Genomic DNA, 17,030 nt, shown 5'->3' with positions numbered 1-17,030 from the left:
CTCTTCGAACACTGCCAGTGACAAAAATTTTCTTCCACATGAGGACCTTACTTAAGATTGGATGCTTCTCTTCGCTAGGAAGCCCACTCTTAGCAAGCTTCTGTCTCCCGAGGCCTCCACCCACTAAAAGCTGAAGGCAGGATCCCAAGCACAGGAGAACTGCGTTCCGCTTTCTGCCCTTACTGCACCCATAACCAAGGCTTTGTCCCTCGCCCCTGTCTCTAGGCTGCAGAGTACAACATCTTTGAAGGGATGGAGCTGCGCGGGGCTCCTCTGGTGGTCATCTGCCAGGGCAAGATCATGCTGGAAGATGGCAACCTGCACGTGACCCAGGGGGCTGGCCGCTTCATTCCCTGCAGCCCCTTCTCAGACTATGTCTACAAGCGCATTAAAGCCCGGAGGAAGGTGAGAAGCAGGCAAAGCCCAGAGGTGGAGGGGATGGGCTCTGTGTCCCATTCAGCACAGGGACAGGAACCATGAGATGGGGAGGGGTCTGTGTGCTCTAGATCCTCCCAAAGAAATTCACAGCAACCATCTCTTCCCGAAGGACCACTGCACAGATTTAATGGACTATTATAAAAGGGGGTTTCAAAAACTTTCTTGGCTAAAGAAAGCTTTTTTGCAAACGATTTCCCCCCATTTTTAGAGGGCTCTTCCTTAAAGTAATTAAACATTTTAATAATTCAAAATAAAGTCTTTATTTTATGTTAATAATTTACTCTTCAAGGCTTACAAAGAGTAGCAGCAGTCCACCTGCACACCTCCTGGTTCCATCCCACATCTGTCTGATGCTGCACCATTGGGACAAATGTTTATAACTCTTTAAGCAAGTTCTGTGGCTCATATACAATCTTATTTATGTCCCTGATTTCACAGATAAATAGGTAGATGCATACACAGCCATATGGGTACGTGTTTACGTACATGTCTGCCTACCTCCCTACACGTTACAGACAGAGTAGCTCTAGCTGATGGAGGGGTGAGGCCCAGAACTCTGTCTTTTCAGCGCCCTCTCGTATCCCCACACTCATCTCCAGGTCGCCTTCCTGTAGGGAAACCTTAGGGCTCCTCAAAACAGGGTTTGACCAGCCCTGGGATTGTGGGATTGGAGCCATGGTACTGACCTTGTCTGTTAGACAGGATAAAGTTATCTGTGCACATGGGATGGGGGAGATGGTGGGGAGAGGAGGAGGAAGGGGGGAGTTCCCTTTGTAAGTCACTGGGGGCCAGGCCAGAGGAAACAGAACCATGCCACCTCTGTGCCTGGACCCACCCCAGGGGTTTCCAACTTTCCTGCAGAGTACGTTGCCTGGGAAACAGGCTCCGAAGGGGAGATTTTCACGCAGGAGGTTTCCTGGGTGTTGCTTTCAGGATCACCCCTTGTGGCAAAATGAAGGAAGCAGAACAAGTCAGAGGGAGAGGTCAGGCTGGGATGCAGCTGTAACCAAAGCTGGGCTGGTCCTTGAAAGGGGTCTGGGCCTTATATTCACTCCCTCCGCACCCCCGCCCCTCCCAACCTACAAACCAGTATGAGATGTGGGCTGCCCCGGAGCAGAGGGTGGGGCTTTGGGCCTAGAGGTTCTCTTCATCTGAGGGCAGTTCTTGGGTGGGCCTCCAGTGAGCCCTTCCTATTGTCAACACCCTCGCCAGCAGGGAGAATGAGTCTTCAGTCGTGGTGACATTGGGGCAGGGCCTTGGGGACAGGAAATGGGTGCCCACTGCAGTACCTCTTAGAGAGAGAATCACAGAAACTCAATATGTAAGTGCCCCACCCGACTCCCAGACCCCAGTAAGTGGTCGTCGAGCCTCTGGGTGGATGTTTGCAACAGAGGGGGGGCCTTCCCATCTCATGAGGCAGCTGCCCACCCCTGCCTGTGACAACCAACTTCTTTTTTTTGTCTGTGTTTGTTTTCAAATTTAATGTCTTATTGGAAGAGGAACAGATAATCCAGTCAGTTATAAAATCAAAAATAGAGGATTCTAGAATTATGATGGAGACATAAACATAAATTGAAATAAATTATTCAGAATTCTGAGAAGGCTTCTTTGTGCAAATAGCCCCAGCATGATCTTGGTTGTCCAATTACTGAGCTCCTATGTGGGAAGTTCCTTGTAGTTTCAGATGTAGGGTTACCGAGGCAGTTGTTGAGTAGAAGCCAGAGAGAATCCATATCCTCCAGAGCCCAATGGGTGGCAGCAGCCATATCCATGGCCTCCATAGGAGAACGAACTTCGTTCTTCTGGGCTCCAGTCTACCTCTGTGCAGCCGACCAAGCTCAGTTCTTCTCCAGGCACCTGCACAGAATGAGTTAAACCCATCTGAGCACCTGTGTGTTCCCAAAGTCATCTGTCCTTCAGTCTAAATATCCCTGCAGCTTTCTGCTGTTCATTCATGACAGTGCTCTAAATCCCTTTAATTCTTCTCTCTTTATGAGTGATATTTTAAAGGTAGCTAGTATGGAGTAAAATTCCACACTCCAGTTTTGGCCTGATAGAGAAGAGAATGAAACTCAAAACATCCTAGGTATCAGCTTTGTATTTCCATGAATGTGACTTAGTCTCTGGGGACCCCAAGAGATGTTAATGAAGTACAGTTATTGGTCAAGGTTTGGGGGGAGTACAGATATAGTCATCATCTCACCTGAATCATTAACATCTGCAAATTTGGTGAGCTTTGCCTCTGGGCCTGCACCTGAGTCACTGACAGAAGAGAGGGAAGCCTCTGTGGCCGGCATCCTTGGAGTCTTACAACGAGCTGTCCTGTGATGTGTCAGCACTTGACATGTCCTCATTGCCTCACCTCTGCGCAACGATAAGAAACAGGCGGAGGCTGTGCGCCGGCCATTCTGCTGCCTTGGGTGGTCTTGCAGTGTTTGCATCATAGACTGTGAGCACCTTTGGGGGAGGCGCCCTGTTTCATGTGACCGTGAGCTCTGGATCCACCACGCCTGGCCTCTGCCGATGTTGCTGGCGGGTTCCACGGTCCCAGGGCAAGTGCTGTGGGACCACAGCCAGAGGCCAGGGGGTCAGACCCACTGAATGAGGACAGTCATTTCAAGGCTGCCGCTTTTGATCTGTGCTGAGGAGCGTGAGGACGGAGCTCCCATGCAGTGCTTTCCAGCACTTATGACCTTATCTCAAACTGCTACCCTTCCCACCGGCGCTCCGGCCGCATGGGTGGTTCTTCTGTTTGATGACGTTCCCACTGTCAGTTTCCTCTGCTGAGAACGCTGCCACCCACACCTCCCCCAGCCTCCTCCCTCCCTCCACCCGGGCCCCACCAACAAGCTCCTTTGGTCCTTAAGATAGAAGCGCATCTATTTAGAGAGGCCTTCACCCGCCACCTCCATGGTCACTCTATCACAACACCCCACATTATTTATTTTATACTGCTTCTCCTTTCCTTAAAATAACCTTTTAATTTTTTTCCCAGTTTTATCGAGATATAATTGACTTGGGCAGCACAAACATAAGTTTGAGGTGTACAGCATAATGGTTTGACTTGCACACACCATGGAATGGTGACCACAATAAGTTTAGCGGACACCATCATCTCATATAGACACAAAATTAAAGAAATAGAAAGAAGATTTTTTTTCCTTGTGATGAAAACTCTTAGGATTTGATTTATAGCATACAGCAGTGTTAAATATCTTTATCATGTTGTACATTGCATCCCTAGTAAAAATAACACGATTATTACTTTCTGGCTCTCACTACATGCACTTAATTCACTGCCACCTCTGTGCTGCCTAGAACACACCCTTAACTGTTGAGGGAATAAACTTTGGTGCCCGCTTTCTCTGCTGCAGATGGCGGACCTGCACGCAGTGCCCAGGGGCATGTATGACGGGCCGGTGTTCGACCTGACCACCACGCCCAAGGGGGGCACCCCCGCCGGCTCCACCCGGGGCTCTCCCACACGGCCCAACCCTCCTGTGAGGAACCTCCATCAGTCCGGATTTAGCCTCTCAGGTGAGTCGGAGAAGATGATGGCGCAGGTAGTGTAAACGGGGAGGACGGAAGGGGTAGGGGAAGCTCAGCGCTGCGAGGTTAGCTGTGATGCCGGGAGCTAACCCAGATTGTCTTCTAGGGAGACGGTCACTGGGCCGCAAGCTGGGAGGTTTGCTGAACCAAAGAAGTCCTGGTGCGAAAGGAAGCCAGGGCTCAGCCAGGTTAAAGATCAGGTTTAAGTGATGGCCAATTCTGCTTAGAGATCACACCTGGCGGGGCGGGGCCGGGGCGGGGCCGGGATGGTTTCCTTATGAATTGAGAGTGATTTTCTGTGTTAGACAGAGAGCCCTGCAGTATGCTTTGTTTCCTTTGTTTGCCCAGGTTACCAGATAGCTCAGATTATTTTTATGCTCAAATTGCAGTAGCTTCTTCTAATCTAGGATTTTAATTCTATTCTCCCCTTCTTTGTCATGATAATGATGCTAGCAATTACTGAACATTTGCCATGGCTTAGCTGTATCATGAATCTTTAAGAACTATGATATTCATAGAAAATATTCAATTGCTCAATAACCAGTAGTCTTAAAATGGGAAAAAATAAGTGTAGATAAGCATCACTATGTTGGAAATTGTAAAGTGAGGGAAATGAGATGACAAAAAAGGAAAGGGACAGTAACTGTGTGGGGAAGGAAGAGGAGGAAGAAGTGGGAGAAAAAAGAAGATAGGGAGGAAAACACATAAGGGGCCATGGGGAGGAAGACAAAGGAAAAGTGCGAAAAGTTAAGGTGATGTTGTCAGAGATCACATACGCTAGTTGCCAGAAATTTTTCAGTATTTTTGCCATTTTTCGTTGCTCCCTGGCCACCGTCACCGGTAAACTTTTTTTGGCTCCTTTCTGAAAGGACATGAGTGCATATCATATCAGTGTTTCCCTTTTTTCGGCTCCTTTCTGAAAGGACATGAGTGCATATCATATCAGTGTTTCCTTTTAGCTGCGGCCCCAGGCCAGACTATCACCACTGCAAGCTGTGAGACACTGGGCAGGTTGCCTAACCTCTCACAGCCTCAGTCACCTCCTCTGTAAAATGAGGTAATAACAGTACCTGCCTCAAGGGTAGTGGTGAGGACTGAATGAAATGATCTGACGAGTATTTCAAACGTTGCTTGTCAAAATGAACGTGAGCATCTATTTTTCATATCATTCCCGTTGTTATTTTTATTATCATTGTTATGAAGCCGAGGGTCCGACGAAATCCAGTTAAGACCCTGGCTTTTCCTGGCAAAGGCTTGTTTTCAGGATGGTGGGTATGAAAAGCCTGGAATAGCTGTGACAGACTAGAATGGAAGTTTCTTGGGAGATGAGGAAGGCATTTAATGTCTTACACTCTTCAAATTAATCCATTTTCTCTCTTGTCCACACCCCCCTGTCTCTCTCCCTTTTTAATCCCTGGGAATTTATTGCCACCTGCAGGCACCCAAGTGGATGAGGGGGTCCGCTCGGCCAGCAAGCGCATCGTGGCGCCCCCTGGAGGCCGTTCTAACATCACATCCCTGAGTTAAGCGACCCCTCCCCCAAAGAGAGGGGCAGAAGCAAGAAGCGATTCTTTTGAAGCCAAAATGGTACACCAATATTTAAGAAGGAAAGTGAATCCAAACAGTTTCGATCTAAAGAATCAATAAGCCTCAAGCCTTATGTTTCTCCAATGTTAACGCTCGCTTGCCTAGCTTTACGAATATTGCTTTGTTTTCTGTTTATGCATAGCCTTGATTTGTTGGACGCCTCTACCCCCCATTTACATGCATGCAATCAGGCCACTAAGGTAAAAGCATCCGCTATATAGTGTTGAGAGCGTGTGTAGTGCTGCATCTTATGACAAGGGGACAGACAAAGCTGGGACGTCAGGAAAATGAACAAAAGGGACGCCAGTTATTTGGGGTGAGTGGGTGGTGGGAGCCCAGAGCAAGGCAGAGGGCTCAGAGGGACTGGGGTAGGGTGTGTATGGGGGAGGCGGGTGGGTGAGCATAAGGGGTCTTGTGTATTGTGTCGATGAAGTGCGTTGATTTCCACGGAAGATGGCCACTCGGGGCAACTGTCACGCCATCACGGTCCCCTGGGGTCTGTGGAGAAGGCAGGCAGTCTTCGGGTTCTGGACTTTGTCACATCCCCTCCTAGTAGATTTTATCCTTTGGAACATTTTATTAAAACACCAAACCACCAAAACCCAACCGTTGCTTCCACCTGCTTTGGTCGTGCTGGTGTTTGGTCGGGCCTTTTTCCTCACTGTTGCTTTCAAATTCTTCTCTTTCCTGGGTTGGGAAGGAAGAGGGGAGAGAGGAAAGGACCTTTCTCTTCCTCTTGCCCTCCCTGACTCTTTGGTGCTCTTAAAAGGCAGCAGCTGGGAGCACAGCACAGGCCCTGGGGGGAGGGCAGCCACGCTTAAATAGCGCCTCCCTCTAAACACGTGTTGGAGCTCACCTCTCACGGCTCTTTGCAAACCGAGGCAAGCAGGGGGCTTCTCAAGTTAGGACTGGAGCTGAGATGGGCTTCTCTTGCCAGGGGTGAGTGATTCTCTTGATCTCCTAAGATCCAGGCACATCCATGATTGAATATGATTTGTCATTATTGTTAAAAATTTGTTTGCTTAGATGTTCCCTAGCTTTTATTATTAATAGGGAGTCTCTGCTCCTATGGGAGGCCAGCAGGACTGTGGGAAAGCCAGTCTGGAGAGGAAGGAGCACGCTCTGTGGCCGTGGTTCTCTTCCTCAATTCTGAACCTTCTCTTTCCCCTTCCGTTAGCATATCCTTTAGGAGAACTTTCTGTTTTAGTACCAGAATCTCCCAGTGAGTGGAAGTGACATGACATGTAAAGGAAATTAGCATAAAGCATTAGCAGCCACCTTGTCTGTCAGAATGAATGTCCAATTCCCTATCGTGCCACTTCTGAAAATTCAGTTGCTGGAGCAAGTTCTGAGAGCCCCATGAGAATCTGTAGAACCAAGAGGCCCATATGCAGGAAAAATAGATTCAACCTGGGATCAGACTTCGGTGCTCAGGGGATCCAGCTGGTTGATCCTGCAACTCTGTGTACCAAGTACTCTCAAGAAAAGAGCAGGCCTGGAGCACCTTTCAGGTGCTTAGGAGAAGCCATTATCTCTTCAGGTTTTAATAAGACCAGAGAACAGGGGACACGTGGCTAAAAAGGAATTTGGAAATAGCGAAGGAAGAGGATTTCCCTAGCAAGCTACTTTCTGTTCTAATCATGAAAAAGATGATTTCCCTTCATAAAAGGAGTCTTGCTGTTTTTAAGGCTTTTTCATGGTGCGTTTATTTTAAGGGAAACGTGAGCGAAGGGGAGGATGTAGCTCTTGATTTATAACTCAAAGATTTGGGGGCCTGTGGTACAACAGAACTCAGAATGACAGTTTTGCAAGCAGAGGAGCTAGTCAGATCTGAAGCATCTGTATATATGATATGCCTCATTGGCTGGGCTGGGCTTTAGGATACGTTGCAGTACCAGCTATAACCACCAGATGGAGGAAAAGACACGTATATGACTGACTAGTCCGAGCATCCACTTGTGTGCCCTCTGCAGCTCTTACTGCTTTGCTGAGTCCAACTCATCCTCCCCATGACTTCTCTGTGCTTTGAAAGATAAATCTTTCATGGCCAAGTTGGTTGCACTTGGGACTTCTGAATGAAACACTCAAGCAGAACTTTATATTCTACACACGTTTCCTATGCTGTAGGAACAACCCGTATGCCTTCACGATGGGCAGCAGTATCTGAGGAAGTCTCCCTGTCTTCACGTACTATTAGTAACTTTCCAAGCATAGAAAGTTCTGAGAATTCCAAGAAAACTCCCACCATATTCTTGACTTTGATTTCTGATGCGTTGTTACTTAAGTTAAAATTTATATTCAAATGTGCCCTGTTCTATGAGACCCGTTAAAGAGCCCTGTCCTAAGGGTTTAGGAAGAGAACATGGTGGTGAGTCACAGCCCTCTCAGAATTCCCTGGCATCTCATCCGTGTGTGGGAGGCCATGCCGGGTCTTCTGTCTCCCCCAAGCTTGCTTTTGCTGTCTCATCTCTTGGCCTGGCCCCCCTCTAAGGTGGGGGGGATGGCAGTCACCTGGGCTTCTCTCTGGGACGGCCACCATCTTGGGTAGTTGAGAAGGTATTACTAGAACTGTTAAATCCGCTGCCCCACTAGAGAGATTTCCTCTAGGTTTTTTAAAGATGGCAGTGTAGTTATCCCGAGAATGGGTTTCTTCAAAGTCCCGTCATCCTGTGGCCTTTTTCTTCATGACTCCATGCAGAGAGTCATGCTGTGTTCCACAGGCCTCAATCCCAAGCCTGCACTTGGGCTCCCCCTGAGAAATCTTCCCAGAAGCTTCCTGCCACAGCTTCTCAGGCCTTCTCCCCTGGAAAACTCCAGCTCGAGTCCCAGTGTACACATGGGCTGTCCTGAGCAGCCAGCATCCCTTTTGAGTTCCCTCTTTGGAAATGGTGTGTGGGTGTTCAGTTGTGTCTGGTGACTATGGACAGACAGTAAATCTCCCTGTGATCTGTGGTAGCTGTGAGGCAGCTCTGGAACGCGAAGAGCTGTTTGCTTTGAACCGTGAAGAAAACTGTGTTTTGAGTTTAGCTGAGATTAAGAAAAAAAAGTTCAAGTGACTGTTAATGTAAACCTGGTTATTAAAATAACTATAAAATCGCAGCTGTCGTTGTGTAGCCTTCTTCTGTGTGTGTCATGCCGGTCGACCTAAAGTGTGACAACTGCACCATAGAACTGACAGGGTTAGTAAGAGGGCACATCTGATGTAAACCCTGAGAAAATTTGGGAGTTTCAGTTGAGCTTGAGGTTTTGTTTTGGCCACAGAGTTAGATGGCCATTATTAAAACTTTGGAGAATAACTAACTTTTTAAAATGTTCATCAAATGTAGCATTAATGTACAAGGCCATTTGGGATAAATCTAGCTGACTACAGAACAGATCCTGAAAAGTTTTGTTTTGGGTTTTTTGTTTGTTTGTTTAGGTCATCCCCTTAAAGCATTTTCTGCTTCTTTCTAAAAGCTTGGACTTTGAGAAAATTCAAACAAAGCATGTTTCAAAATATATTCTTTAGCAGACTGTTCCCAAGGTGTCTAATGAGTGTGGGGAAAGGATTGTTTACTATAATAATCTGAGAGATTGAAAGTACATATAATCAAGTTAAAGGCTCTGAGAAATTTTATGTCTTTCAAAATTTATCCACCTTCTATATCATCTTTTATGCTCTGCTAAACCTGTTATACTAAACCCTTTTGGGGAAACACTCCTGAATCCGATTAGAATTTATGCAGGGCATTTTTCATTGCAAATGTTAGACGTGTATAGGCAAAGAACAGTTTTTGGAAAGGGTTTTTTAAAGTCTGGTGTAACTGAAAACTTCAGGGATAGATTTGGGTAGATTGAAGCATAGCTGGATGGAGAATATTGTTTCTCTCCATCTCTTAGCCCTGCTTGCCTTTAGTAAGTGCTTCATTCTTAGGAAAGCTCTTTCCGTGTGGGAGCAGAACTGACCTCCAGCGCCTCCAAGTTTGCATTTTTTACCTGCTTAAGAGATTTCAGGGGGAGAGAGGTTCTCTCCGTAGTGCCAGCCAAGGAGGCTGATTCTGATTGGTCCAGCTTGGTCACGTGTTCACCGTTGACCTCGGCACTGTGGCCTGGAGACTGGGACTGATTGGCCACACCTGGTAACACACCCGGCCCCTGAACCACCTAAACCACGTGGACTCTGCATAACTCGAAGAAAATCAATTTGTGATCCCAGAAGAGGAGGGCATGGATGCTAGGCAGATAAACACAGCAGGTGGCCACGGCAGAGTTCTCAAGCCTGCAGGGCACGACTGTTTTCTCAGCACAGTATCTGTGTGTAGGCTGGGGCAGGTGCTGGAGAGGATCAGGGGATGGTAATTCCTGGTGAATTGCTTTTATGTGTGATGAACCCCCCTTGGTTTGGCAGAACAATGCCGTCCCTGCAGGAGCTCAGAAACCACGTCAGAAGCTACTCTGAGCGTCTAAGGAATTATTTCAGTTTGACGTTCAAGGTTTGGTGATTAAGAAGCTTTTGCCCGTAGTCGCATTTTGTGGCTTGAACTCAGGACTGGTGAAACACCTCTCCCTGCTCATGACTAGGGCAGCAGCTGAGCTCTGCTTAGGATAAGTTTGGGTGTAAAGCTCAGGGTCAGTGCTTAAAATGATCTCAGCCTGCAGGGCTCTAAAAGGGATGAAGCAGGTTTCTTTGTTTTTGTTCTTTTAAGTTAGTGCAATTCACACATTGACTTTCACACCTCTTCGGGACTGGAGGTATTCAGGGCTGAGTCACCTCCACCAGGTGGGGAATGAGAACACTGAATAGGAATAACAAGGTCCCTCTGGTTTTGAAGAACTTTCTGGAATCAACTTCGTTACCATCAAGAGAAAACCAACCATGAGCGGGAAATGGGATGAAAGGGCCAAAGCAGCCTGCAGGAATGAGGTTGCATTCTTAAGGCTGGCATTCCTCTGAATGGAAGGTCTAGATCCTGCCCTGTGATCCGTGGATGCTGAGAACAAGATAGCACACTTCACATGACCTGGACGACAGAGTACTCTGCATGCAGGACTGAAGAGCCCACAAGACTTATGAGAACCTATCCTGGGAACCAGTTAGCCTGTGGCTGCTAAGCTGTTGTGGGTCTGAGAGGTGATTGGAAGGCCCCTTGATTCTCCCCTGAGGCAGAAGTTGCTTCTGGCTGCAAGAGTTCAGAGCTGTCTGTTAACCTTCCTGTCCCGGGATATGGGCCTTGGACCATCCACCTGCTTGCTTGGGTATGTGGAACAGGACAAAGATGTGGAGGGGTAAGAAGGCAGAGTGCTGAAAAAAAAAGAGGTGCAGGGACTCTCCATGGCCTTAAGGTCATAGCGAAAGGCAAAATCCAGAATTCTGGGCTGTGCTTCCTTAGGTGTGAATACTGGAGGAGTCAGGTTTTCAGTTTCTACATATGTGGAGCAGCTTGATTGTGCTGCATTCCATAGTTCTAGAACATCATCTCTAACACTATCTTGTCTCTAGTAAAGGACATTCCTCACAGCAGGAAATGGAAATAAGACCAGGTGACTTTGACCCTACCCCTAGGGGAAACGATTACACACACACACACACACACACACTCACACACACACAGCTGACAAAGAAGAAAGTGGCTTATGGTGTACAGAAGACATTTTAATACACACAGGCACACTGACAGTACATATGCTACAGCTCAACAGAAGCACAAATTTCCCATCCAAGTGCTACCTGTCCACAACAGCACAGTTTGTGAACTGTGTTTGGATTTTTAACGTCAATGTTAAATATCAGACACACTGAGATTGTAAGAAACGGTAATCACAGGCACAGTTTCTAGGAAACAGGAATTTGTGTCGACAGAATGCAGGGACAACTGGATACTGAAACAGTTCACTGCTTTACATGCCTTTTCATTCAGCCCTTGAAAAATTAAAGCCTTAGCATTACTGTGTCAGCCAAAAGCAGCAACACTGGCTCCTGCTAGCTATATTACCCACTCTTTCTCCCTAGTTATTTGTTCATCCATCCAGTCTGGAAAAGCTATTATGATATGAAGTCTACTTTTTTCTGGTTAAAGCTTTACTATCAGTAGTAGTATTGTTGGGAAATTATGTGAGATAGTATATGTAATCTAGAGCACTTAGAATGAATGGTATATGGTTCAACCAAAGACTATATATGTGTATGCTTTCTTCATGGTATTTTATTGGGTATATGCAATATAATTAATTTAGCTAGTTTCCAAAAAAAAAACCCAAAAAACAAAACAAAAAAACCTTTTACTATCAGAAGCAGCCTAACCACTAATTAATTAAGTGAGCCTAATTAATGGAGCAATGCTCTGTGTGGCTTGACATTCATTCCTGCTCTAGCAATGACCTCAGCCCAAACCAGTGCTGCCTTTTGGGGTGTGAGCCATTAGCAAAGCCTTTCCTTCCATGGAGTCCGGGTCATGGCCAGGGTCACAGGGCTGCCCCACCCATCCACTAGCGGTCCCTGTGTATGCACTGGGGTGGGTGACTCTGCTACAGTGCCAGAGGGTTAGAACCCGGATGCTCCTGGTCTTCCAAACCTGCTCACTTTTCAGATGTTCCACACAGGTAAGGGAGGAAGCCGTGAGGAGAAAAAGATGCCAGAAATGCCGGACAAAAGGAATTAAGAGTCACCCTGTTTTCTAAAATGCTTAGCCCTGAGCCTTCGTTGTCACCAACCTAGATGAGATATGTTCTACCCTGTAGGGTAGTAAATTTTAGCCCAAGTTATGGAATAAAACCCAAGGATCAGATTTCAACAACTAGCAATCATGGTAAGGATTTAAGAATTCTTTTATCTTTTGGAAAACATTTTTGTCCTAACACTCAAAATGCCCAGTGGTGGGAGGTGCTTAAAATCAGCCGTTCTGTACTGATGGATGCAATGCTTTTTCTTTTCTAACTTGAAATATTACATTTCAAGTGTGTGGGTCTGTAACCTGATTAGGACTGGAAATCCATCTTACCTCTCTAGTCAGTGCATCCATGGTTCTTGACAGCCCGTAAGGGTGCTGTAGGCATGGAATCAGGTCATTGGAAGTAAAAACTAGGGATTCAACCTACAGAGGTTGTATTGGGTTACTATCCCATTATAAACTGTATAGACATGAAATGGCACAAATGATTTAACTCCCATCCCAATGGAGACTCTACCAATCCCATTGCACTTGGGTAAGTGTTTCCCAAAGTCTCTCCTTTGGGATGATATATATATATAAGGTCAGAGCGAGAGAAAGAATCAGGTAACTGGAGAGGTGAGTTGACAGCATATCAAGGCTTGAATTGAAACAAATGAAAAAAATTGGTAAACATGCAAGTGGCCCCTGACACTCCTGATTACCAACCAGGAGCAGAATCTGGTCACCTCCTTATAGCTCTTGTCAACCCATTCCCCCTCCTTGGGAAATTGAGCCAGAGTTTACAGTGTTTGGAGAAAAACAAAATAGCACAAACAAATAATGTGGGGGAAATGTAGAGAAAAGGAATCAAACAGAACACAAGAGCTGGCTTTTAATTCTTAACAAAAATATGGTTACTCTTAAAGTAGAGAGACACTATTTCACAGCTTTTCAAGGCCAGGAATTTTGGGCCTATTAGCTCAGTGGGAAGAAAACCATCAATGCTGAATTAAAGTTCAGCACTGGCTTTCTGCCCATGTCTAGTTGCCCCAGTGTGACCTCCCTTCTGGAAAAGTCCTATGTAGCTTGCGGCAGTCTGTTACTTTGGCCCATTTCCACCTGTCTGGTCTCCCCTGTTGCCAGCTTACTGCCACCCTGCTGAGGCCCATAGTCTCCCTAAGTAAGGACATGGTTTAGGTGATCTGAATGGCCAACAGTTAAAGCAATCCCCCACCAACCCTGTTTATTCTTGACTACCCAGCAGCATCTGTGAGTTGCCAAAAATAGTTCTTCTGCAAAGATCTTCTGTGTATCAGGAGAGTAGAGTTACATCCCAACTTAGGTGAATTAAACTTTGTGTTTGGCAAATAAATAAATACAATATAAAGAAAAGGTGAAATATCAATACTATTTTAAATAGGGGATTCTACCCGCCATTCTTGCAGTAAGCAGAAGTAACTATTGCTGTTCCCTTAGTCAATCTTAGACTTCTCAGATGTGTGGGCATCCCACGGTTTTAAGTGTGTGATTCTAGTCTATAAAGGCATGTATAATCTGTTCAACACTTTAGTGCATCTTTTATTAGCCAAAAGTGAGACCAAAAAAAAAAAAGAACCAAAAATGATTACTCGTTTCATTAGTGAAGGATCTCATGATATTGGGCTTCTCTAAGAAAAGATACTCACCATGTGTTGTGTATATTTAAAGGAATTTTTCAAGGGTAAATTTTAGTATCTTCCAAATTCACCTCACTTTCTAACAGACTGTAACTCCCATATAAGATACAACTTCAGGTACTACAAGGTGGAGGTGCTTTCAATGTGACAATGTTCTTTTCTGGTGCTCTCCGGACACAGGTCTCTGGTAGTCTTAAGAGGACAATTAGCTCTCAAGGAACATGCTTCTAGAAAAAGGCCAGTGGTGTGCTAATATTTCACAACTGGCTTCCCGGGGTCGGGTGGGCGGTGGCGGCCGGAAAGGGTGGAAAGCCCTGATTTGTAGCATCTGCCAATTTCCATGATGTAAATACTTCCACCATCACCAATTTCAACTCTCAACTTCACGTCACCGTACGGGGTGCTGGGACAGATGCGCATAGTGGCTCTTAGAATTGATACAAGCTGGTACGGTGTTCTGACTTCAGCACACCACTGGAAGGCCCTCATCAATCTGTGTTACTTATAATCTGGTCCCACTCATTTCTTCCTGAATGAATTCCTTACTCCTCTTCAGTCGGATTTGGGGATTGTGACCAATCTATGAAGTTTTCTAACTCTGAAGAGAGTCACTCCATCACCCACCTATGTCCATTTGTCACAGTGTAATTAGGAGTGGAAAAATAAATCTGCGTCCAAATATTCCTTTTAAAATAAAAATAGAGGCTGTTTAGAATAACGGAATGGAGAATGGTGGCAGTGAAAAGGCAGCAGAGGGCTCATCTAGTATTACGTTCTCATTTTAGATGAAAAAACTGAAGCAGAGAAAGGGGGTAAGTAACTTGCTCAAGGTCACGTGGTGGTGACTCTAATTCCCAGGAGCCTGGGGACTCTTCCCTGGACCATGCTGCCTCCCTCCAAAGGTATTCAGTCACATTGTCTAAGGTGTGTGAGGTGTGGAGAGGTGAGCGTCTCTGTCAGCTCTTCCTGACGTGGAAATGTCCCAAGAAGAAGATGTTGAGGACTTCACAGGTGGTTTTTCTGGCCATCCTTTTCTTGTGGGTCTTTGGTTTGTTCCAAGGCTTGACTGGCTTGTCTTTTATTAAAGTCCTTTTTGACTCTTAAAAGGAAAAAAATAAGGTGGGTTTGTTCATTGAAGTGAAAAAGAAAAGATTTAAGCTTTTGAAGTGATAGCATTAAGCCCAACAGTTTATAAAGAGGCATGAGCCAGGCTAACTCTTAAAAACATCATTGATTTTAAGTGTTGAAGGCCCAATTCTACTGCCCTTCCCATCAACAGAAACCTGATACTAAGCTAATTTACCTATTACAATTTTTGAAATCTCTTACAAGAAAAAAAAGTTTCTGAATTTTCCAGATTTTCTATCATGGTTATGCATCATTTTTGTAATCAGAAAGAAAAAAAATGTTTAAAACTATATTAAGTCTTTGCAAGTTGAATCTGGCTGAAACACTCCACCATTTGCTGAGCTGCTGTTCTTCCAGGGGTTACTTACTTCTCTCTGTTGAAAATTATGAACTCCTTCTGGACAGTTTCAAGGTGCTCTTGAAGAAGGCCCATCTTTTGGGTGAACGTTGAAAAAAAAAAATAGAGGTATAGTTAGCAGACCAATGAAGATCCTCAAGTAGCCAATAACCTACTGAGTGTCTGTTAACTGAGTGGCCCAAATCGATGGGGACCAATGTGTCCTCGAAATAGATGCTATTTGAGAGTTTGTAGGAGGAGTGAGACCACAACCAGCTTAATAGAGGAGCATATAGGAAAGAAACGGGAAAAAAATACATCAACTCTCTGCTCCCCACAATGAGGCAGCAAGGAAGACCTGGGTTATGGTTTATGAGCTTGATGTCTTTCAGCCATTTAGCCCAAGAAACCATGGCTTCAAGGCAGATGGGCACAAGGGTTTATTAAGCTGGTCAGCTATTTGCTTCTCATCTCCTGGCCCTCCTGTAAAAGGTTTGGAGGTTCTGAAACCAAGTCCCCCTAAAACTGAGTTCCCCTGCCAAGTTTATGGTTAATCTCTCTGTCCAAAACTTTATTCCCTTTTCTGTCCTGCCCCTGTCCCCCTCAGGATTCAAAGAGAAGGGGAGACTGAAGCTGAGCAGGACCCTGCAGGGCCTTCCCAATAAAAGTCCCTCTGTGCCCCCATTTTTCTTTGTAGAGAAAAAAGGGTTTAGTCTCCTAGGCCTTTTCCAAGTTCCAAAGAGCACTCAAGCAGTTAATGATTAGGACAATAGAATCATGGGACTCCCATTTCCTCCTGAAGGGAACTGGATAACAATCTGATGCATATCTTTGAGTTCTGTAGAAACTCAGACCCCCCAGCCAAGTGGGGGGGATGGTGACTAAATGCTGACCAGAGCACATAGACCCCAGGCTGGTTGGAACCAGAGGGTTGAGATTTCCAAAACACCCTGTTCCCTCACCACCAACCAATCAGAAGAAGGTCCATGAGCTAAACATGCATCCTAGGACCCGATCATGCATACTATGACCCTCTCTCCTAACACTGTCTTTAAAAACCCTTGTCTGAAAGCCATCGGGGAGTTTGGGTCTTTTGAGCCCATCCCCTCCTCCCCTTTCACCTTGCTTGGCCCCTGCAATAAACCTTTCTCTGCTCTAAACTCAGACATTTCGGTTTGACCTCACTGTGTGTCAGGCACACAAACTTGGGTTCAACAACAGTTCTACTTGGATTTAACGAGTAGCCTAGAAACATGTCTTCACACTGAATTCTGATTGACTGTTCCCCTCAACTGCACTGGGGCTCATTATACTTCAGTTGTGGTGAGCAGCCTTCTTCATTTGTGACATTCTCACAGATTTGCAAAGCATTTGCTTTGCTGCTTCACTGTCTGGCTGTCAGTATCTCTAGATGACTTTTCCAACATAATGAGAAAATTTAACCTCAAAGAAATGACCATCATCAGGCCCAGGATAGTGTCAGCCCCAGATCAAATGTTTTAAAAGTCTGTAACAAACTACTTCCAAATTACTTCTGATGACAAATATTCTTCTCGAAGGAAGAAATATCATTCATTCATTTTGTTTTTAAATCTAGGAATTAGAAAATACTAAGTCTTCAAGTACCAGAGAGTTGTTTTTTGTTTTTTTTAACCTTTCCTGAACAAATATTTAAGTGCTGGGAGA

The 17,030-nt window shown here is 45.5% G+C and overlaps 2 protein-coding genes across 5 annotated transcripts in view; one reads left to right on the top strand and one right to left on the bottom strand.

The window, feature by feature from the left end:
* The window catches only part of DPYSL3 (dihydropyrimidinase like 3), a 115,513-nt gene extending 106,840 nt beyond the window's left edge, over window positions 1-8,673 (top strand). For both annotated transcript variants that reach the window (XM_059063012.2, XM_059063013.2), the window contains exons 12-14: window positions 226-405; window positions 3,813-3,975; window positions 5,426-8,673. In XM_059063012.2, the coding sequence (XP_058918995.1) occupies window positions 226-405; window positions 3,813-3,975; window positions 5,426-5,514 (432 nt within the window). In that variant the 3' untranslated portion in view covers window positions 5,515-8,673. The remainder of the gene's footprint in view (window positions 1-225; window positions 406-3,812; window positions 3,976-5,425) is intronic.
* Window positions 8,674-11,187: 2,514 nt separating this feature from the next.
* The window catches only part of STK32A (serine/threonine kinase 32A), a 130,959-nt gene continuing 125,116 nt past the window's right edge, over window positions 11,188-17,030 (bottom strand). For 2 of the 3 annotated variants that reach the window (XM_059063017.2, XM_067031876.1), the window contains 2 exons: window positions 15,376-15,440; window positions 11,190-14,978 (listed from right to left, as the gene is read on the bottom strand). In XM_059063017.2, coding sequence (XP_058919000.2) covers window positions 14,885-14,978; window positions 15,376-15,440 — 159 coding nt within the window. In that variant the 3' untranslated portion in view covers window positions 11,190-14,884. Of the gene's footprint in view, window positions 14,979-15,375; window positions 15,441-17,030 lie in introns of all 3 variants that reach the window. The other variant, XM_067031875.1, reaches the window with a different exon arrangement.

This window comes from Kogia breviceps, chromosome 4 (genome assembly GCF_026419965.1).
Source record: "Kogia breviceps isolate mKogBre1 chromosome 4, mKogBre1 haplotype 1, whole genome shotgun sequence".
In the NCBI taxonomy this organism is placed as follows: Eukaryota; Metazoa; Chordata; class Mammalia; order Artiodactyla; family Physeteridae; genus Kogia; species Kogia breviceps.
Note: the sequence above shows the minus strand (reverse complement) of the source record. Positions and strands in the feature narration are given on the sequence as shown.